This window comes from Rhinoderma darwinii, chromosome 7 (assembly GCF_050947455.1).
Source record: "Rhinoderma darwinii isolate aRhiDar2 chromosome 7, aRhiDar2.hap1, whole genome shotgun sequence".
Taxonomy (NCBI): domain Eukaryota; kingdom Metazoa; phylum Chordata; class Amphibia; order Anura; family Rhinodermatidae; genus Rhinoderma; species Rhinoderma darwinii.
The window spans coordinates 135462046-135486047 of NC_134693.1; the positions used below are offsets into that span (position 1 = coordinate 135462046).

Here is a 24002-nt window from a genome sequence, read left to right on the forward strand (position 1 = left end):
TAGTAGTTATATTCTTGTATATAGAGGGCAGTATTATAGTAGTTATATTCATGTATATAGGGGGCAGTATTATAGTAGTTATATTCTTGTATATAGGAGGCAGTATTATAGTAGTTATATTCTTGTATATAGGAGGCAGTATTATAGTAGTTATATTCTTGTATGTAGGAGCAGTATTATAGTAGTTATATTCTTGTATATAGGGGGCAGTATTATAGTAGTTATATTCTTGTATATAGGAGGCAGTATTATAGTAGTTATATTCTTGTATATAGGGGCAGTATTATAGTAGTTATATTCTTGTATATAGTGGCAGTATTATAGTAGTTATATTCTTGTATATAGTGGCAGTATTATAGTAGTTATATTCTTGTATATAGGGGCAGTATTATAGTCGTTATATTCTTGTATATAGTGGCAGTATTATAGTAGTTATATTCTTGTATATAGGGGCAGTATATAGTAGTTATATTCTTGTATATAGGGGCAGTATTATAGTAGTTATATTCTTGTATATAGAGGGCAGTATTATAGTAGTTATATTCTTGTATATAGGAGCAGTATTATAGTAGTTATATTCTTGTATATAGGAGCAGTATTGTAGTTATATTCTTGTATATAGGGAGCAGTATTATAGTAGTTATATTCTTGTATATAAGGGCAGTATTATAGTAGTTATATTCTTGTATATAGGGCGCAGTATTATAGTAGTTATATTCTTGTATATAGGGGGCAGTATTACAGTAGTTATATTCTTGTATATAGGGAGCAGTATTATAGTAGTTATATTCTTGTATATAGGATCAGTATTATAGTAGTTATATTCTTGTATATAGGGGGCAGTATTATAGTAGTTATATTCTTGTATATAGGAGCAGTATTACAGTAGTTATATTCTTGTATACAGGGAGCAGTATTATAGTAATATTCTTGTATATAGGGCCAGTATTATAGTAGTTATATTACTGTATATAGGAGGTAGTATTATAGTAGTTATATTCTTGTATATAGGGGCAGTATTATAGTAGTTATATTCTTGTATATAGGGGGCAGTATTATAGTAGTTATATTCTTGTATATAGGAGCAGTATTATAGTAGTTATATTCTTGTATATAGGGGGCAGTATTATAGTAGTTATATTCTTGTATAGAAGGGCAGTATTATAGTAGTTATATTCTTGTATATAGGGCGCAGTATTATAGTAGTTATATTCTTGTATATAGGGGCAGTATTACAGTAGTTATATTCTTGTATATAGGGAGCAGTATTATAGTAGTTATATTCTTGTATATAGGATCAGTATTATAGTAGTTATATTCTTGTATATAGGGGGCAGTATTATAGTAGTTATATTCTTGTATATAGGGGGCAGTATTATAGTAGTTATATTCTTGTATATAAGGGGAGTATTATAGTAGTTATATTCTTGTATATAGGGGGCAGTATTATAGTAGTTATATTCTTGTATATAGGAGCAGTATTATAGTAGTTATATTCTTGTATATAGGGGGCAGTATTATAATAGTTATATTCTTGTATATAGGGGGCAGTATTACAGTAGTTATATTCTTGTATATAGGAGCAGTATTATAATAGTTATATTCTTGTATATAGGGGGCATTATAGTAGTTATATTCTTGTATATAGGAGCAGTATTATAATAGTTATATTCTTGTATATAGGGGGTAGTATTATAGTAATATTCTTGTATATAGGGGCAGTATTATAGTAGTTATATTCTTGCATATAGGGGGCAGTATTATAGTAGTTATATTCTTGTATATAGGGGGCAGTATTATAGTAGTTATATTCTTGTATATAGGGGCAGTATTATAGTAGTTATATTCTTGCATATAGGGGGCAGTATTATAGTAGTTATATTCTTGTATATAGGGGGCAGTATTATAGTAGTTATATTCTTGTATATAGGGGGCAGTATTATAGTAGTTATATTCTTGTATATAGGAGGCAGTATTATAGTAGTTATATTCTTGTATATAGGAGGCAGTATTATAGTAGTTATATTCTTGTATGTAGGAGCAGTATTATAGTAGTTATATTCTTGTATATAGGGGGCAGTATTATAGTAGTTATATTCTTGTATATAGGAGGCAGTATTATAGTAGTTATATTCTTGTATATAGGGGCAGTATTATAGTAGTTATATTCTTGTATATAGTGGCAGTATTATAGTAGTTATATTCTTGTATATAGTGGCAGTATTATAGTAGTAATATTCTTGTATATAGGGTCAGTATTATAGTCGTTATATTCTTGTATATAGTGGCAGTATTATAGTAGTTATATTCTTGTATATAGGGGCAGTATATAGTAGTTATATTCTTGTATATAGGGGCAGTATTATAGTAGTTATATTCTTGTATATAGAGGGCAGTATTATAGTAGTTATATTCTTGTATATAGGAGCAGTATTATAGTAGTTATATTCTTGTATATAGGAGCAGTATTGTAGTTATATTCTTGTATATAGGGAGCAGTATTATAGTAGTTATATTCTTGTATATAAGGGCAGTATTATAGTAGTTATATTCTTGTATATAGGGCGCAGTATTATAGTAGTTATATTCTTGTATATAGGGGGCAGTATTACAGTAGTTATATTCTTGTATATAGGGAGCAGTATTATAGTAGTTATATTCTTGTATATAGGATCAGTATTATAGTAGTTATATTCTTGTATATAGGGGGCAGTATTATAGTAGTTATATTCTTGTATATAGGAGCAGTATTACAGTAGTTATATTCTTGTATACAGGGAGCAGTATTATAGTAATATTCTTGTATATAGGGCCAGTATTATAGTAGTTATATTACTGTATATAGGAGGTAGTATTATAGTAGTTATATTCTTGTATATAGGGGCAGTATTATAGTAGTTATATTCTTGTATATAGGGGGCAGTATTATAGTAGTTATATTCTTGTATATAGGAGCAGTATTATAGTAGTTATATTCTTGTATATAGGGGGCAGTATTATAGTAGTTATATTCTTGTATATAAGGGCAGTATTATAGTAGTTATATTCTTGTATATAGGGCGCAGTATTATAGTAGTTATATTCTTGTATATAGGGGCAGTATTACAGTAGTTATATTCTTGTATATAGGGAGCAGTATTATAGTAGTTATATTCTTGTATATAGGATCAGTATTATAGTAGTTATATTCTTGTATATAGGGCGCAGTATTATAGTAGTTATATTCTTGTATATAGGGGGCAGTATTACAGTAGTTATATTCTTGTATATAGGGAGCAGTATTATAGTAGTTATATTCTTGTATATAGGATCAGTATTATAGTAGTTATATTCTTGTATACAGGGAGCAGTATTATAGTAATATTCTTGTATATAGGGCCAGTATTATAGTAGTTATATTACTGTATATAGGAGGTAGTATTATAGTAGTTATATTCTTGTATATAGGGGCAGTATTATAGTAGTTATATTCTTGTATATAGGGGGCAGTATTATAGTAGTTATATTCTTGTATATAGGAGCAGTATTATAGTAGTTATATTCTTGTATATAGGGGGCAGTATTATAGTAGTTATATTCTTGTATATAAGGGCAGTATTATAGTAGTTATATTCTTGTATATAGGAGCAGTATTACAGTAGTTATATTCTTGTATACAGGGAGCAGTATTATAGTAATATTCTTGTATATAGGGCCAGTATTATAGTAGTTATATTACTGTATATAGGAGGTAGTATTATAGTAGTTATATTCTTGTATATAGGGGCAGTATTATAGTAGTTATATTCTTGTATATAGGGGGCAGTATTATAGTAGTTATATTCTTGTATATAGGAGCAGTATTATAGTAGTTATATTCTTGTATATAGGGGGCAGTATTATAGTAGTTATATTCTTGTATATAAGGGCAGTATTATAGTAGTTATATTCTTGTATATAGGGGGCAGTATTATAGTAGTTATATTCTTGTATATAGGAGCAGTATTACAGTAGTTATATTCTTGTATACAGGGAGCAGTATTATAGTAATATTCTTGTATATAGGGCCAGTATTATAGTAGTTATATTACTGTATATAGGAGGTAGTATTATAGTAGTTATATTCTTGTATATAGGGGCAGTATTATAGTAGTTATATTCTTGTATATAGGATCAGTATTATAGTAGTTATATTCTTGTATATAGGGGGCAGTATTATAGTAGTTATATTCTTGTATATAGGGGGCAGTATTATAGTAGTTATATTCTTGTATATAAGGGGAGTATTATAGTAGTTATATTCTTGTATATAGGGGGCAGTATTATAGTAGTTATATTCTTGTATATAGGAGCAGTATTATAGTAGTTATATTCTTGTATATAGGGGCAGTATTATAATAGTTATATTCTTGTATATAGGGGGCATTATAGTAGTTATATTCTTGTATATAGGAGCAGTATTATAATAGTTATATTCTTGTATATAGGAGCAGTATTATAGTAGTTATATTCTTGTATATAGGAGCAGTATTATAATAGTTATATTCTTGTATATAGGGGGTAGTATTATAGTAATATTCTTGTATATAGGGGCAGTATTATAGTAGTTATATTCTTGCATATAGGGGGCAGTATTATAGTAGTTATATTCTTGTATATAGGGGGCAGTATTATAGTAGTTATATTCTTGTATATAGGGGCAGTATTATAGTAGTTATATTCTTGCATATAGGGGGCAGTATTATAGTAGTTATATTCTTGTATATAGGGGGCAGTATTATAGTAGTTATATTCTTGTATATAGGGGGCAGTATTATAGTAGTTATATTCTTGCATATAGGGGGCAGTATTATAGTAGTTATATTCTTGTATATAGGGGGCAGTATTATAGTAGTTATATTCTTGTATATAGGGGGCAGTATTATAGTAGTTATATTCTTGTATATAGGGAGCAGTATTATAGTAGTTATATTCTTGTATATAGAGGACAGTATTATAGTAGTTATATTCTTGTATATAGGGAGCAGTATTAGGGCGGGTTCACACATGGCGGAATTTCACTTAAATTCCGCTGCGGACACTCCGCAGCGTTAATCCGCAGCGGAGCCGTTTCTCCATTGACTTTCACTTTAATTTAGCAGTGTTCGTTTACACGATGCGTACAATTCCGCTGCGGAGCATAGGCTGCGGAGCGGAATTTGGTGTCCGCAGCATGCTCTGTCTGTTGCGGAGCAGTGGCGGACTGGTTGCGGACTCATGGCGGAATTTCTCCATTGACTTCAATGGAGAGTCAAAATTCCGCAATGAAGTCCGCAGATCTTATGTGTGCTGCGGAGCGTATTGTTTTTACTACCATGACATTTCTTCATTCTGGCTGGACCTATGTATTTCTAGGTCTACAGCCAGACTGAGGAAGTCAATGGGGCTCCCGTAATGACGGGAGCGTTGCTAGGAGACGTCTGTAAATAGTCACTGTCCAGGGTGCTGAAAGAGTTAAGCGATCGGCAGTAACTGTTTCTGCACCCGGGACAGTGACTACCGATCTCAATATACATGTATCTGTAAAAAAAAAATATAAGTTCATACTTACCGAGAACTCCCTGCTTCTGTCTCCAGTCCAGCCTCCCAGGATGACGTTTCAGTGTAAGTGACGGCTGCAGCCAATCACAGGCCAAGCACAGGCTGCAGCGGTCACATGGACTGGTGCGTCATCCAGGGAGGTCGGGCCGGATGCCGAAAGAGGGACGCGTCACCAAGACAACGGGCGGTAAGTATGAATTTCTTTGACTTTCACTAGGGAAAGTGCTGTCCCTTCTCTCTATCCTGCACTGAATAGGGAGAAGAGAAGCACTTTTCCTGCAGTCCGCAGCGGCCAGTCCGCATCAATTTTCTGCACATTTTGTGCAGATCCGCTGCAGAATCTGCAACGCAGATTCTGTGCGGCATTGATGCGGACAGTTGCGGAGGAATTCCGCCATGTGTGGTCATGCCCTTATAGTAGTTATATTCTTGTATATAGGGGCAGTATTATAGTAGTTATATCCTTGTATATAGGGGGCAGTATTATAGTAGTTATATTCTTGTATATAGGGGCAGTATTCTAGTAGTTATATTCTTGTATACAGGAGCAGTATTATAGTAGTTATATTCTTGTATATAGGGGCAGTATTATAGTAGTTATATTCTTGTATATAGGGGCAGTATTATAGTAGTTATATTCTTGTATATAGGAGCAGTATTATAGTAGTTATATTCTTGTATATAGGGGCAGTATTATAGTAGTTATATTCTTGTATATAGGGACAGTATTATAGTAGTTATATTCTTGTATATAGGGGACAGTATTATAGTAGTTATATTCTTGTATATAGGGGGCAGTATTATAGTAGTTATATTCTTGTATATAGGGGGCAGTATTATAGTAATTATATTCTTGTATATAGGGGGCAGTATTATAGTAGTTATATTCTTGTATATAGGGGGCAGTATTATAGTAGTTATATTCTTGTATATAGGGGGCAGTAGTATAGTAGTTATATTCTTGTATATATGAGCAGTATTATAGTAATTATATTCTTGTATATAGGGGGCAGTATTATAGTAGTTATATTCTTGTATATAGGGGCAGTATTATAGTAGTTATATTCTTGTATATAGGGGGCAGTATTATAGTAGTTATATTCTTGTATATAGGGGCAGTATTATAGTAGTTATATTCTTGTATATAGGGGGCAGTATTATAGTAATATTCTTGTATATAGGGGCAGTATTATAGTAGTTATATTACTGTATATAGGAGGTAGTATTATAGTAGTTATATTCTTGTATACAGGGAGCAGTATTATAGTAATTATATTCTCGCATATAGGGGCAGAATATAAAATTATTGGAGTGAATTTGTTTTTTTTGTTTTAAACAAACCTTACATCACACATTCATTTCAGCTGTGACTGGACTTTTTCTACTATGAAGAACACGCAGCCTATGTCCTAATGCAATTCTCTAGTAAACCACATGCACTCGTGACCTCCAAGCGACAGAGGGCGCTCAAATCGAATAACATACTAGAACTGTACTATTTCCTTGTAGTTCTTTACGCATGCGCACGGATGTCTTACTGTCACTTTGAAGATGGCGGCCTCCGTGTACAGAGCCGGTGGCGCTGCGGGCAAAGCCTTCTTTACCGCCCGCTCGGTGGGTACAGTTTACTGCCGGGTCGCGGCGGGTGTCAGGGCGGTTGTTCGGTAGTCCTTATCCTCTGATATAGGTGGTAGGGGTGGAGTATAGAGAGCTTGTTGTGCTCGGTGGTGAAGGTCACCCAGTCCCAGCACACGGCACGGCCGCCGAGCCCCGGTCTATGAGGAATCCCGGCGCATCAATGCTCAATAACATCTAGTCCCGTGTGTAATCTTATTATTACAGTCTAGTCCATTATATAGGAATTATAATTCTCACCTAATCTGTATGACCGATATTTAACCCCTTCCTGCCGTAGCCGCTTTTCTGGTTTTTGTTTTCGCTTTTTTTCTCCCTGCCTTCCAAAAGCCGTAACCGTTTTATTTTTGCGTCTTTATCGCCGTACGAGGGCTTGATGTTTGCGGGATGAGTCGTGGTTTTTCACGGCACCGTTTATTGTACCCTGTAATGTAGCGGGAAACTGGGAAAATAGTCCTTGTGAGGTGGAATGGGAAAAAAAAGCGTTTACGCCGTTGTTTTATGGGTTTTTTTTGTACGGCGTTCACTTTATGATAAAAACGTTATGTGAACTTTATTTGGCGGGTCTGTACGATTACAGCGATACCAAATTTGTCATGTTTAAAAAAATATATATTTTACTACTTCTGCAAAAAATAGAAACTACTTGTTAAAAAAAAAAAAAAAAAATTGTCGCCGTATTATACGACCTATTACTTTATTTTCCCATCAATGGAGCGGTGCGAGGGCTTGTTTTTTGCGTTGTGAAATGTCGATTTTCCTGGTACCTTTTTGATCACTTTTTATGGGAAGCGGAGTGATGAATAACGCGCTGCTCTAACGGCCAGGAACAGCGATCGCGCAGTTCCCGGCCATATAACTAGTTAAAGAAGTTTTCTCATGAGGGGCGTTTATTACATATCCACAGGACGTGTCTTAAATGTCAGATACCCCTCTGGGTACCCGCACTTATGTCTAGAATGAGGCCCCCTAATCCCCGTTCTAGCTTTTTGTGCTCACGCTGCCTCGCGGCCACTTACTGATTACATGGTCGGGAGTTACGGAAACAGCATAAGGCTTCGTTCACATCCGCGTCTGGGCTCCGTTAATTCATCACTGGATCCCATGAATGGAATCGAAACAGAAACCAGAGGTTTCCGTTTACATCACCATTGATTTCAATGGTGACTGATCCGGTGCAAATGATTTCCGTTTGTCACCGTTGTTTAAGGGTTCCGTCGTTTTGACGGAATGAATAACGCAGTCGACTACGGAACTGATTCTGTCAAAGCGACGGAACCTTTAAACAACGGTGACAAATGGAAACCATTTGCACCGGATCTGTCGGTTTCCGTTTGTTTCAGTTTGGATTCCGTTCATGAGTTCCCCTGACGGAAAGCTCAGACGGAACCCATGAACGGAGTCCCGACGCAGATGTGAACGAAGCCTTACTCGCTGAGCTGCGCTGTTTCCATAACTCTCGACCATGTTATCAGTAAGTGGCCGGGAGGCAGCGTGAGCACAAAAAGCTAGAATGGGGTTTAGGGGGACCCGATCTAGATTTTGGTGCAGGTCCAGAGGTGGGACCCGCATCTATCTGACAACATATCCTGTGGATATGTCATAAATGTCCCTCATGGGAAAACCCCATGCTGCGGTCAATAGCAGCCACGGCATTTAAACCGTTAGGAGGGGGACGGCCCCTTCCGACAGCCCAACGCCCCCGCAACGCGATCGGGGGTGCTGATGATTGTCATGGCAGCCCGGGGGCCCTCAGGTCTGTCTTCCTCTGCTAAACCGTGCCTCTGGCCTGTAAAAATGACAATATACTTCAATACATTTGTATTGCAGTGAATTGTACCAGCGATCGAACGATCGCTGGTTCAAGTCCCCTAGTGGAACTAAAAAAAAAAAATAAAGTCAGATACATTTTCAGGAAAAAACACCTTTTCCCATGTAAAAAATTGGTATTGCTGCGTTCGTAAATGTCTGAAGTATTACAATATATCGTTAATTAACTCGCATGGTGAACGGCGTTAAAAAAAACAAAAAAAAACGCCAGAATCTCTCTTTTTTGGTCACTTTATTACTAAAACAAATGAAATAAAAAGTGCCCAAAAAATGGTGCCAATAAAAACTACAGCTCGTCCCGTAAAAAATAAGCCCTCACACGCTCAAACAACGAAAAATATAAACGTTCTGGCTCTCAGAATGTGGTAAAACAGATTCTTTTTTTTTATTTATCAAATAGTTTTTTCTTTGTAATATATGAAATAAGTTTTTCCCTATTTTCTGAGGTCTAAAACCGGTGTGCGACTTCTAGTCTGAAAAATACGGTATATTCACCGTGTTTCGCCATTTTCTGTCCTCTACTATTAAGCCCTGCTCCTGTGTCAGGCGTGATCGGGTCCTCCACAAGAAATGGCGGCCGGACGCTACGTGTATTTGGTTCACGATTGCAGCAATTTCTATTTCAGACTTGACCCGAGTAACTCGTTTTACACTTTCTTTTCCTTCTGCAGCCTGCACTGTTGTGTCTGAAGAGGCATCGGAGCGCGTTGTCCTACGCGCAAACATTAAGTAACATTCCCGATACCCAGATCAGCAGTCTGGACAATGGACTGCGCGTTGCATCCGAAGAATCAGGACAACCCACCTGTACTGTAAGTCCGGCCAGTGGTCAGCGGAACGTGAATGTAAAGGTGGCCATACCGTACGCCTTAAAGAGGCTCTGTCACCAGATTTTGCAGCCCCTATCTCCTATTGCAGCAGATCGGCGCTGCAATGTAGATTACAGTAACGTTTTTATTTTAAAAAAACGAGCATTTTTGGCCAAGTTATGACCATTTTCGTATTTATGCAAATGAGGCTTGCAAAAGTACAACTGGGCGTGTTGAAAAGTAAAAGTACAACTGGGTGTGTATTATGTGCGTACATCGGGGCGTGTTTACTACTTTTACTAGCTGGGCGTTGTGTATAGAAGTGTCATCCACTTCTCTTCACAACGCCCAGCTTCTGGCAGTGCAGATCTGTGACGTCACTCACAGGTCCTGCATCGTGTCGGCACCAGAGGCTACAGTTGATTCTGCAGCAGCATCAGCATTTGCAGGTAAGTAGCTACATCGACTTACCTGCAAACGCCGATGCTGCTGCAGAATCATCTGTAGCCTCTGGTGCCGACACGATGCAGGACCTGTGAGTGACTTCACAGTGCTGCACTGCCAGAAGCTGGGCGTTGTGAAGAGAAGTGGATGATACTTCTATACACAACGCCCAGCTAGTAAAAGTAGTAAACACACCCCGATGTACGCACATAATACACGCCCAGTTGTACTTTTACTTTTCAACACGCCCAGTTGTACTTTTGCAAGCCTCATTTGCATAAATACGAAAATGGTCATAACTTGGCCAAAAATGCTCGTTTTTTAAAAATAAAAACGTTACTGTAATCTACATTGCAGCGCCTATCTGCTGCAATAGCAGATAGGGGCTGCAAAATCTGGTGACAGAGCCTCTTTAAGGCCAAATTCAGACGACCATGGTATACGTCCGTCTGTCATACAGACGCGTGTATTTCAATGGGGCCGTTCACACTGCCGTTGTGAAGGGTCCGTTGGACAATAGAACACGTCCTGTTGTGTTCCGTTTTCATGGATCCCTCCGTAGACTCAATCTATGGGGATCCGTGAAAACGGGACCCGCACGGGGACAACTCGGATGTGAAAAACTGATGTTTTTCACATCCGAGTTTCCCCACATTCGTCTGATTTCGGCTTTAGGCTTCTTAACACCAGCGTATAACTGACGGCACACTGTCCCATGCAATTCAATGGGGCTATTCACACATCTATGGTTTGTCACGGTGCATGTATCCGTTGCGTGAAAATGACCGTGTTGTCCTATTCTGGTCCGTTTTTGCGGATCAGACTCGCCCATTGAAGTCTATGGGCGCGTGAAAAACACGGACCGCACACGGATGACATCCTGTGCTTCACGCAACAGTTGCTAAAGAAATGCACAGGCAAGAAAAGTAAAACCAAGAAGTTCTTGCAGAGGAGAAACACGGAAGAGAAAAACCGATGACACGCAGAAACCACATTGACGCCATACGGACGGTCGTACGCATGAAAAAAAAGCCAGTTTTTGCGGAAGCCAATCAGACATACTTGTTCGTCCAACATCTGTCTCACCCAACCCCAAACCCCCCCCCCCCCCATACATATTCTTGCATGGCCTGGCCCAGTGTGCATGTACTTAATGGGGAGAAGGGAGTAATAAGCTGCTGCCGGACGTCTCCCGTCAGAGCAAAGGTCCCGGCATGATGAAATCCAACATATCGAATCCTTCTCTCCCCACAATATGCTGTCAGGGGAGAGTTGTGACACCCCAAACACATTAGATGGTCAGCCAGTCCTGCCTAAACTGGCGGGTAAACTTGTATGGCCACCTATAGGCTGTCCATGTAATGCTATACGTCTATCCGATGCATAATGCTGTTAGGAGGGTGTTTATTTAAAAAAAAAAATAATTGCCATAAAGATGTTCTGCAACTTTCCCATATATTTGCGTTTTGTTTGTCACCATTTTCAAAATTTCTGCTTGCTGTCAGTGAATGGGCATGTTCTCATTTACATCCAGAGGCTGAATACTTTTTTTTTTTTTTTTTGAGTTTTTTTCGTAACAAAACCAGAACATGAATCGTGGCAAAAACTGCAACAAAAAAACGTCTCATGTAAATACATTCTTCCAAGATAAAGCTCTGATACGCTATAGGGAGCCTCGCACTTTTCAGCCTTTGGATGAAAGCAAGTAGGTTTCCATTCACTGATGGTAAATGTTGTACTAGTAACCAGTTATAGTAGGTTGTTGTATTTTAGCATAGCAGGATCTGATCTGCAGGACGTAGTCATTAGACTTCTCTACATACCTTTTTGATTTCTGTCTTTAGGTTGGCGTGTGGATTGGAAGTGGCAGCCGCTATGAAAATGAAAAGAACAACGGAGCCGGATATTTCCTGGAACATCTGGCCTTCAAGGTGAGATATTGATATAAGGCTTACTTGATGCTAAAGAAGCTTTCGTCTCCGCTAGTCCAGTAGTGATAGCACAAACCGGTCTGTGGCACAAAAGGGGACAATGCCGGTCCCTGTAAGAGTGAGGAGATCTAGTGGGATCACCTCAGCTGTATGGACTGTTCCTGGCAGCCGCCTGATTTGCTTTCTGGAATGAGTGCTACACCTGTCCATGGGTTGTGTCTGGTATTGCAGCTGAGATCTATTGAATAGAATGTGCTGCAATACCGTACGCAACCTGTGGACAGGTGTGGCGCTGTTTTTGAAAGGTAGCAGCCGGGTGTGTATATCAGATGAACCGGGTGTGCGGTTTTGAAAAAGATGGAGACAATGGATTTAAATAATATAAGCTTAGTGGAAAGATATTTTGATTGCTTAATCTAGGGAACAAAGAAGCGCCCCCAAGCTGCCCTGGAACAAGAGGTAGAGAGCATGGGAGCGCACCTCAGTACATACACAACACGCGAGCAGACGGCTATCTACATCAAGGCATTGTCCAAGGATCTACCTAAAGGTAAGATGGCCGCAGTGTGAACATGACGTGTGTGGTGACGACTCAAGTCTGCAAGAGGAGGAGCTGCTCTTAGGGTTGGCTTATAGAGGGGTCTCCCAAGCGTGGCACCCCTATATGTCTTCTATATGCCCTTATAGGCTTATCCTAGGGTTGTCTTCATGCGACAACCTGTGTCTAGTCCGGTTTTTCCTTTTAGGTTCTCTGCCCATTCAGGACAGTTTTATATACTTTTCTACGGCCGTCTCTAACTTCCTGCAGCTTTAGTATCATATTGAGAAAGGGAAACCCTTTCCTGCTCCCTCACATTATTGCCCATAAATATATGGACTATTAACCCAATCGTGTGAATGCGCCCTAAGGTTGGGGCTACACAATGACTTGTAGCTCCAGCCTTATTTATAAACGATGCTCTTATGTTCCTCGGCCGCTGCGCTGTTTCTTGGTCTACCAGGACTGGAAATCTTGTGTCTGATCTTCTACTTTGTTCTCAGCTATTGAGATTCTGGCTGATGTGGTTCAGAATAAGAGCCTGGAGGACTCTCAGATCGAGAAGACACGTGAGGTGGTGCTGAGGGAGATGCAGGAGATCGAATCTAACCTTCAAGAAGTGACGTTTGATTACCTCCATGCCACGGCCTTTCAAGGAACTCCCCTAGGCCAGACCGTTTTGGGGCCATCTGAAAATGTCAAGTGAGTGGTTCATTATTATACATGTATGTGGTGGGAGGGATTGTAAATACAGCGGAGTAAGTGGGGGAAAACGGACTGTGCAGTGTACATTATATCCGTCTTTGGCCCCATTATTTAACTGGTTCCCGACCGCTGTCTGTATTTTTACGGGAAAAAGGAGAAAGGAGAGACCCTCCTATTGTTATTTTTTGGAATATCAGTTCTTGCCCAGGTGTATACCACCAATGTAAAACACGAAAAATTGGGTAAGGGAAAAGGGGGGCAAGACTGTTATTATATTTATGTTGAGGTCGCCTTCAATTATTATTGTTGATACCGACAATTGAGTAGGGAAAGGAAATCCAATGCAATGTCCCCTTTAATTGCTATGGAAACTTTCCATAGCAATTAAAGGGGACATTGCATTGGATTTCCTTTCCCTACTCAATTGTCGGTATCAACAATAATAATTGAAGGCGACCTCAACATAAATATAATAAGTCTTGCCCCCCTTTTCCCTCTTTTCCCTTACCCAATTTTTTGTGTATTTTTACGGTCGGGGTCCTTTAAAACCCGAGCCATAGACTTTTTACGGCTCAGGGTTTAACTTGCTGCCCGAGTGATCGGGCAGCTGAATGTCGGGTCTCTGGCTGTCAGTGACTGCCGGGGACCCTGAGGAGAAGGTAGAAGCTTTCACTGCTTCTGTCTTCTCCGATGTCTTTTTACACAACGCTCAATGAACGCTGTGTATATGAATAGAGACAGCAGCGGCGCTGTCTCTATTCCTCCCGGTGACCATGATCGCCGGGTGCCGTTACTGACAGACTGCTGCTGGGTCTTACAAGACCCAGCACAGCCCTATTAGTGACAATCATGACTATGAGAGGGCTGATTTCCCTTCTGTGCAGCTCCAGTTTACAGTGGAAAAGCATGGTGTAAAAGAAAGAAAAAAAATATATAAAGTTCTCCAAAGGTCTGTTTTGACCTTTGAGGGACAGACCATAGTAATAAAAAAATAAAAGTAACGTAAAGTGCAAAATTTTTTATAATAAATACACATTAAATACCCACTGCGAAAAAAGATCCCCTCCCGCCAATCATTGTCGTAACGCTAGCCCTGACCCAATTACCCTAATATAGACGTAACATATTAAAATTTACAGTAGAGAACGACGATCACAAATAAAAGGTCTATTTTAGGGTAAAACTATGTTATTACCCAAAAAAAATTGCTGAAACGTAAAAAAGCTTATTGTTTTTACTATTTTCAAACTTTAAGAATAAAAATTCTAAAATGGCAAAAAGGATGTGTATAAAAACGATAATAAAAAAAACCTGCGTGGTCTACGGAAAAAAAACATCGCAAAAATCACGTCGCTAGCCCAACAAATAAAAAAGTTATAGCCATTTAACTAACGCGTGCTAAAAAGGGCTAAACGGTGTCTGGTCCTGAAGACTCAAAATAGCCCGATCCTGAACTGGTTAATATTTGATCATGTTGACCATAGTAGGGTATTCATCTAGGACATGTACTCTTATCACATAGGCATGAATATATAGATTCCTAAAGATATTTTTTTTCTTCCAGGAGGTTTACACGGGCCGACCTTCTTGAGTACATTAACCTACACTACAAGGCACCTCGTATGGTCCTTGCAGCAGCCGGAGGTAACGTTACATCCATCCCTGAGCCATAATAGAAAGCCAGCCTGTTGTTATGGTGGTGAAATGCTCCTCCCTCTCCAACCCCCCCTCATATTAGAGATAGAAATGATTATTTATTGGATCTGTATATCCCAGACACTATATACAGTTCTCATGTCACCAGGTATCAACCACAAGGAGCTGTGTGACCTTGCCCAAAGACACTTTGGTGGACTTTCTTCAGAATATGAGAACGATGTTATCCCTGTGGTTGCCCCTTGCAGGTTTACTGGAAGTGCGGTGAGTATGTGCCCCACAATGAACATCTTACGTATGTGATGTGTCGGGTATGAGCAGTTGCAACCAGTTTTTATAGTTCCAATGCATCTAAAATAAACAAAACTCAAAGCAACTTTGGAGATTGTTTTGAACTTTCCTACCATGTTGTGAATACAGCTCCAATGTGTCTCCATGGTTACAGACTACAAACAAACCCTGTGTGTAGTCTGATCCTGTAGTCATGTGTTACCTCTTTCCTTCTGAATCCTGGTACTTGGGGTACATGACTCCGTAAAGCTTGACTGTCAATGATTTGTTATCAATAGCCTTAATGCTATGTTACTGGTTGCTCTAGTTTCATTGCCATTGCTAATAACTCCTGTATGATCTCCAATTGTCGCAATATATCCCCAATTATTCATTCCTTTTTTTTTACATTTGTGTTTGTTTTGTTTTTTTTTCATCATTTTTTCTTTCCTCCATTTGTATGCTTATAGCTCTCTGCCCGCAATGACGACCTGCCCTTGGCTCACCTCGCCATTGCCGTTGAAGGGCCAGGATGGAACAGCGCCGATAACATTGCTTTGGCTTTAGCTAATACCATCGTTAGCAACTATGATGCTACATATGGCGGCGGGAAGGTAAGAATGATTAGGGGATTACGGGACTGAGGGGGTTCAGTGAAAGCGAGTCCTGTGTCTCTGACACACAGGATACACCTGTTATCCATCACATCTAAGTTTATAACTGAGATGTGAAAGTTTACAGGTGGATCACGCAGGACCCGTTGATGCTGAACCCGTCAGGTCCGCGGGACTGACGGATTCAGGTCTTAGCGCATGATACAGCTGCTCTGTATACAGGATACAGAGCAGCTGTAACACAAAAAGTAAAAAGATTTTTTAATACATTTGAAAGTTGCACCAAACACACACACAAACTGTACCCTTTTATATTTTTAGAACCTTACCAGCAATGTTGCGAGGGCCGCAGCCGAGTACAATCTGTGCCAGAGTTTCCAGTCCTTCAATATCCGTTACTCTGACACAGGCCTGTTCGGAGTTCACATTGTGACTGATAAACACAGCATTGAAGACATACTCCACGTGGCTCAGGGAGAGTGGTAAGCAAAGACCGCAGCGGAAAAGCGTAATTCTTATTTCTGTTTTAAGGGACAATTGTTTGTTAGAAGAGTCCTAGCGATCAGGTTTAATCTGTGGTGGCTGTTCAATTCTCCTGCAGCGCCACCACAGGCGAAATGCAGTGTTACACGGTACACAATATACTTATCGGTCACTCGCCGCATTATAGTAAAATCCTAAGTGTTTTTATTGTTCATTCCACAGGATGCGTCTTTGTACTAGTGCAACAGACGCTGAGCTGGTCCAAGCTAAGAAGACCTTGAAAACCGCTCTGGTGGCCCAGTTGGATGGTAGGTGGGGTTTTTTCTGTGGAAAGCGCTAGGATAGCAAAGCTCACATTGGAAATTTGCTTCTATTTTGTGGTTTTATTATAAGGAACGACCCCCGTGTGTGAAGATATTGGGCGTCAGGTATTGGCTTATGGACAGCGCATCACCCTGGAAGAATGGAATTCCAGAATTGATGTGAGTATCATCCTCGTGATAAACATCTGCCTTAATGCTTAATTTCGGGGTTGTTTCAGAGCAGGCTGCGCAGACTACAGAATTTTGCAGAAATTAGTATCCTATTGTTTGTGCAGATGGCTATGTGGTTGTCTAAGTCATCGTTCACATCTGCATCGGGACTCCGTTCATGGGTCCTGTCCGAGCTTTCCGTCAGGGGAACGCATGAATGGAAACCACAGGTTTCCGTTTGCATCACCATTGACTTCATTGGTGACGAATCTGGTGCAAATGGTTTCCGTTTGTCAACGTTATTTAAGAATTTCGTTGTTTTGACGGAATGAATAGCGCAGTCGACTACGGTATTCATTACGTCAAAACGACGAAACCTTTGCAACAACTGTGGCAAACAGAAACCATTTGCATCGGATCCGTTACCATTAAAATCAATGGTGATGCAAACGGAAACCTATGGTTTCCGTTTATTTCAGTTTGGATTCCGTTCGTGGGTTCCCCTGACAGAAAGCTCGGACGGAACCCTTGAACGGAGTCCCGACGCAGATGTGAACGAAGCCTTAGACCAATATTGGAGATTAAAGTGCATAGATTAACACAAGCAGCTTCAAGGTTAAAGGGGTTGTCCCAAGATTAACATTTATCAACTGATCACATCATAGGTGATAAATGTCTGAACAATGGGGGGCCCCACCGCTTGGCTGTGTTTGTCAGTCCTATAGGCATTGAATAGAGCCGAAGGCTGCATGCTCGTCCTCTACTTCATTCAAGCTCTTTCCCACTGCGATTGTGCAGTGAGTAGGAATGGGGGTTCAGAACCCCACGTTCGTTTGATGGGTGTGGGTCCCAGCGATCAGACATTTATCACCTATCCTGTGGGTAGGTAATAAAGCGCTTGTCCCAAGATTAACATTTAGTAATAGTCTTGAATTTAAAAAAATAATCCACCTATTTTGTGTATAAGACTGTGTCTCCATGGTAACAGACTACAAACCAACCCTGTGTAGTCTGATCCTGCAGTCCTGTATATATCAAAATCCATCTTCTCTTCTTACAGGCTATCGATGCCAAGACACTGAGGGCCGTTTGCTCCAAATACCTGTATGATCGGTGTCCTGCTGTTGCTTCAGTTGGTACGTTTTTTTTTTTCCTTTTGTGCAAACTTTAGGGCAGAGAATCCTCTGGGCTCAGTTCATGTGTGATTTCTCTTTGTAGCTGAGCCGCAGGTGTAGTCTTATTGATTGCATCTCCGCTGGAGATAAATACATTTACATTGTCATCCCTTCATCTTTTCTCAGGTCCCGTTGAGCAGGTTCCTGACTACAACCGTATCCGCAATGCCATGTACTGGCTGCGTTTCTAAACTCCATAAAACCCAACATTGCTCTGGAAAAGAAAGAAGATATTTTATTATTTTGTGTAAAACCTGCAGAACGTCTCACCAGGTAGAACATTTGCAGAACTTGTGTAAAAGACGTCCACAATTGTCTATTCTCAGAATTGCTGAAAAGAACATGGAATAAAATTAATTTAAATGGTGTGATGGGTCCTCATGAAGTTTTGCATGTTTCACTGGATCTCTACAGCTGGTAACAAATCATCTTGGCTTTTACAAAACTGGAAGCAGAAACTCAGAGAAGTAATTTAGACGACTTCTAGGCCTGATTGTCGCATGTTATTTTAACGTTTTTTATTTCGGCGGTCTTCCTGGAAATTTTTCGTCACTTGGGACAATCCCTTTGATGGGACATTATATAGCGGCATCGGCACCCTCCTCCTATTAGCCAAAGTGTGTCTTGCAATATCGCCTCGTTGTAGGGGGGTTCCAGCAGTGGGAATGCCAACGATCAGCTCATCCTTAGGTAGCCTCAAAGGTCACACAACACCCTTCTTGCATTGCACACGGTTGCGACTATAAGGCGGGATTTCCACGTAGCATAAATGCTGCGGAATTTCTGCAACAGAATTCTGTGCGGTTATTCCGCAGCATTTACAGTAGCAGCGAAGTGTGACTTTTGCCGGGCAAGCGTTGCAATTTCACGTGTTCTTTAGACCTTTACTTGTTATTATGGGAATGTTCCTCCTCTGCTGCAATCACAGGATTTATTCTTCGAGTTGAGATCCGCTCTGCAGCAGCGCCCTCTGGTGGCCGTACTCTTAATCTCATCCTGATTATTCCAGAGCAGCTATTCTACCAGGGTTACCCTCCCTTAATACCAGAAATGATGCCGCCCCCGGCTGTATTTCTGGTTGCTATAGAAATCTCTGACATGTTAGAAGAGCAGTTATACAATTATACAGACATTTTAGGAGTAATGTAACTTCTATCTTTTACAAAGCTCAGGATTCATTTTACTACCTCCATAAATCAGCTGTAGGGTATGAAAACAGGTATGCGGCAGTTATGGCTACCAATAGGATTACAGCGAAGGGGTGATGGAGTCTGGGATAAAATGCACATTTACATTTTTTTTAGAGAACCTCTTGTATCATAGGGAGGCACTTGGACATTGCGGTACTTGTGGTTCTGCTAGAAATTCTTGGGCTTAGTAAGGCCCTGTTCACACGGGATATTTTGCAGGCAGAAAAAATGTGCCTCAAACTTCCCTCAGGAACTTTGAGCCAGATTTTGACCTGCCTGCGCTTTTTTGCCGCGGTCAAAAAACGCAGCGGGAAACATTCTGCCTCCTGTTGATTTCAATGGGAGGCAGTGGTGTTTTTTTTTTTCCTGGGCAGCTTCTAGACACTTGCGGGAAAAATAGCAGCATGTCCCTTCTTGACGCGGTTCCGCCTCCCGCGTTTCGGATGTTTTTTGGAGCTGTTTCGATGCAGTTTCCGCGTCAAAATCGGCGCTAAAAAACTATGAACTGGGCCTAAAGCTTAAAAGAATGACGTTCAGCCTGATTTTGGGGGGGAGCATTAATGAAATCCCACAATGTAACGTCTGGTTGCTGCTGTAAAATACTACAATGGCTGAAATGCAGCACGACTACATGTGATTATACCCTAAGGGTGCAATCTGGGGCTCAAAAACGGTTACAAGATTGGCATTGCAAGGGTGAAAACTGCCGCCCTCCATCTGTCAGATCATAATTCTACTTGCAGAAACCCGGGACAACGCCCTCACTGCGGCCCGCCGCTGGCGTGGCGCCAGATTGTTCTCATTGAGATGTATTCGCTAATTGTGGGTTCTCCTGAGGCCACAGACGCACAGATTCCGGCTACAAGCCTCATAGGGCAGGGTGGAAATCTGTCTTGTCTCTTTTTTTTTTTTGTATCCACGTTATTTAGGTGGAGAAGACATGGAAAATTTCCAGGGATTGTGAATGATTCCGCGGTGCAGGGGAAGGGGCAAGATGAGTCCTGTCCGCAGCAGAAACCCCCTCTGTGAGTAAGGCTGGTGATGAGCTGCAATTCCTCACATCGTACTTGATGTATACACAGACTCTTGTAAATCATTTGCTTTAGACGTCTGATCTTGAATTACACAATGTCTTCTACACAAGTCACAGCTAGAGCTGCAATAAAAAAAAAATTTGCTACGTACTGCTAGAAATCCATCAACATGATGCTGATGGTCTCAGGCCTAAAAGCTTATAAACGATGAGGTCATGCAGCGTATACCACAGGGAGAATGCAGCTCTGGATGTGACTGCAGTATAAAGCATGAGGTAACACAAGATCAGTAAAGAGTGAATGAAAGTAATGAGAGTTACGCTATGTTCACACTGAGTTTTTAGCAGGCAGAAAATTCCGCCTGTAAAAATCGGCTCCGGTTATTTCTAAGTGGTTTTGCACCACAGGCGTTTTGGCCCGTTTTTTTTTTTTTTGTTTTTTTTTAGCGCTTCTTTTTCCTATTTCTCTAACAGAACAACTAAAAAACCGCGAGCGTTTGTGGCGAAAATCGCATCGAAACGTGTAAAATAAATCACGGCAAAAAAAGGTGTTTATTTCCGTCTCCCATTTCAATGGGGTTTTTGAGGTGGAAAACGCCTCAAGATAGGGCATGTTGCTGCTTTTTCCCGCTAGCGTTTTTCTTTTTTTGCTCGGGAAAAAAAAAGGCTTCCACCTCAATTTCGGTCGTTTTTTGCCGCGGTTTCCGCGTCAAAATCCGTGGCAAAGAACTCTCTGTGAACAAGGCTAAATGTTACATCCACACGCAGCGTAAACACTGCAGAATTTCCGTTCAGATTTGCAATGGGAAAATTCCGCAGCGTAGTACTTGCAGCAGCAGAGTCGCACGCTGCGTGGAAAACACAGAAAATTTTCATGGAAAGTTTTCTGTGGTGCAATTTACGCGGCGTATTCTTAGCGGGGATTCTGCGTGTTTGAGTCATAACCTTGAACGGGAAGCATAAATTCCGCGCTACAATACGCAAGATGAGGGTTTTTACAGTGAATCCGCTGATAATGCCGCAGTAAATCCACATCTACATATAAAGTTTTCTATGGTCCGTGCGTCACACTAAATCCACAATGATCTCCGCGTCTACGTGGCGTTTCTGCAGTTTCCTGAGTTGCGATTTTTTTGCGGTGGAATTGCAGCTTTTCTGCTGCAAAAATCGCAACATTTACTATTTCTTGCGGGTTTTATCTCCCCATTAAATTCAACGGGGAAAACCTGCAACACAAAAGCTTATTCAAATATAATTGACATGCTGCAGATTAATCTGTCTGTCTGTCTGTCTGTCTGTCTGTCTGTCTGTCTGTCTATCTCATATCTATCTATCTGTCTGTCTGTCTGTCTGTCTGTCTGTCTGTCTGTCTCATATCTATCTATCTCATATCTATCTCTCTCATGTCTCTCTCATGTCTCTCTCATGTCTCTCTCATGTCTCTCTCATGTCTCTCTCATGTCTCTCATGTCTCTCTCATGTCTCTCTCATGTCTCTCTCATGTCTCTCTCATGTCTCTCTCATGTCTCTCTCATGTCTCTCTCATGTCTCTCTCATGTCTCTCTCATGTCTCTCTCATGTCTGTCTCATGTCTGTCTCTCTCTCATGTCTCTCTCTCATGTCTGTCTGTCTCTCTCTCATGTCTGTCTGTCTCTCTCTCATGTCTGTCTGTCTCTCTCTCATGTCTGTCTGTCTCTCTCTCATGTCTGTCTGTCTCTCTCTCATGTCTGTCTGTCTCTCTCTCATGTCTGTCTGTCTCTCTCTCATGTCTGTCTGTCTCTCTCTCATGTCTGTCTGTCTCTCTCTCATGTCTGTCTGTCTCTCTCTCATGTCTGTCTGTCTCTCTCTCATGTCTGTCTGTCTCTCTCTCATGTCTGTCTGTCTCTCTCTCATGTCTGTCTGTCTCTCTCTCATGTCTGTCTGTCTCTCTCTCATGTCTGTCTCTATCCCTTTTTATTACTGTTTTCTCCACCGTCCCATGAATACTCCGGGTGTTATGATGTTTTGTTTTTTTCTTTAAAACGATGTCTCCAGAGCGATCTCTACAAGTTATAACATCGGACCGTCTCCTGTACCTGAGGGAGAGGTGAACGCCTCACTGCATAATTTATGAGAACGCTGTAAGTTTATTGAAGCCATAGACTAGGGCAGAACCCGCTCCTCTCCCATTACGGGGTATTTCCTGCCTTGCGCTTGTGTTCTCGTTCTCCGGTTCGTTCATCAAGTTTTTCGTAAAAATTCTATTCAGCCGTTTCTTGGTCAGATCTGTTTCTGGAAAAGCTGGGTGACCTCAAACGAGACCGTTATTACCACTCCCACCGAGGTCTTACCCAGCGCTGCACAAGAGGGACCCCACCTTCATATTAGAAGAACTGTACAAGATGCTCAATATCAGAGAGCGTGTCCAGTCAGAAGTTGTTATATATATATATTTCTCGTAAAATGTAACCGCAAAGACCAAACGTGGTAAGAATCGTGTTTGTCTACAGAACCACCGAAGATATCGCGGCCAAAATACACAGATATTAATAACTATTCATTATAGCAGAACCTAAGTATTATTAACTCTTGGCATCGCATTGAGCAGGATTTTATGGTTAAATCTTCAATGAATGTTGAGTAACATGCTCCTAATCTTAAAGGGGTCTCCCAAAAACAATATTTCGATCTGATCGGTGGGGCCCCAATCGCTGGGACCCCCACCGATCACGAGAGCAGGCTAACTTTGCCGTCCCTACGAGCTCCATAGAAATGAATGGATCGGTGGTCTTTAAAGCGCACTACCGCTCCATTCCTATAGGGCTCCCAGGAACGGCAAAGTAAGCAAATCCTCATGATCGGTGAAGATCACAGCGGTCGGTGCACCACTGATCAGATCTTTATCACCTATCCTGTGGATAGGTGATAAATATTGTTTTTGGGAAACCCTTTTAGACTGGATTCACTCGTAGCGTAAATACTGCGGATTTTCCGCAACGGATTTCATTGCGGAAAATCTGCAGCGTATTACGGTAGCAGCAGAGTGGGAGAGGTTTCAACAAATCTCATCCACACGCTGCGTAAAAAAAACCCGCAGAGAAACTTCATAAATAGACCTGCGTTTTTTTTAATGTCAATAAATTTTGCGGAATCGCTGTTTTTCTATTTTGGGGTTTTCCCATTGATTTCAATGGGGGGGGGGGGGGGGAACCTGCAACATATAGCAAATGTTGCGATTTTCTTTCAGGCAGAAATGCTACAATTCTTTCTCAAAAATTGCAACTCAAAAAAAAAAAGCATATTTACCCAGATCTCTCTGACATTGCGTCCAAGCCGGCCCCCAGGGATGACGTTTCATCCCATATGACTGCTGCAGCCAATCACAGACTGCAGTGGTCACATGGGATGAAATGCCATCCCAGGAGGCTGGCCTACAGGACGTCAGAGGGACGCGTCGCCATGGCTACTGGTAAGTTGTTTTTTTTTTGGGGGTTTTTTCCTGCTGTTTTCCACAGTGCACATTGTGGCCGAAAAACTGCACCACAGTTTGGTGCTGTTTTTCGGCCGGAATTCCCTGCAGCGTCCAGCGTGGATATGCAGTGTACTTTTACGCAGCCTATCCCCCCTGTGTGAACGTACCCTTAAGTTACATCATGTCTAATGCTACAATCACATCCA

General features: G+C 40.7%; 1 protein-coding gene across 1 annotated transcript; it reads left to right on the forward strand.

Moving 5' to 3' along the window:
- The first annotated feature begins 7084 nt into the window (after positions 1-7084).
- UQCRC1 (ubiquinol-cytochrome c reductase core protein 1) lies at positions 7085-18490 on the forward strand. The gene is made up of 13 exons (XM_075831767.1): positions 7085-7173; positions 9696-9836; positions 12122-12208; positions 12629-12758; positions 13250-13448; positions 15016-15095; positions 15256-15371; positions 15848-15991; positions 16313-16473; positions 16697-16782; positions 16868-16956; positions 18008-18083; positions 18249-18490. The coding sequence occupies exons 1-13, from the start codon at positions 7111-7113 to the stop codon at positions 18311-18313; spliced, it is 1437 nt and encodes a 478-aa protein (XP_075687882.1). The 5' UTR covers positions 7085-7110; the 3' UTR covers positions 18314-18490.
- The last annotated feature ends 5512 nt before the right edge of the window (positions 18491-24002 follow it).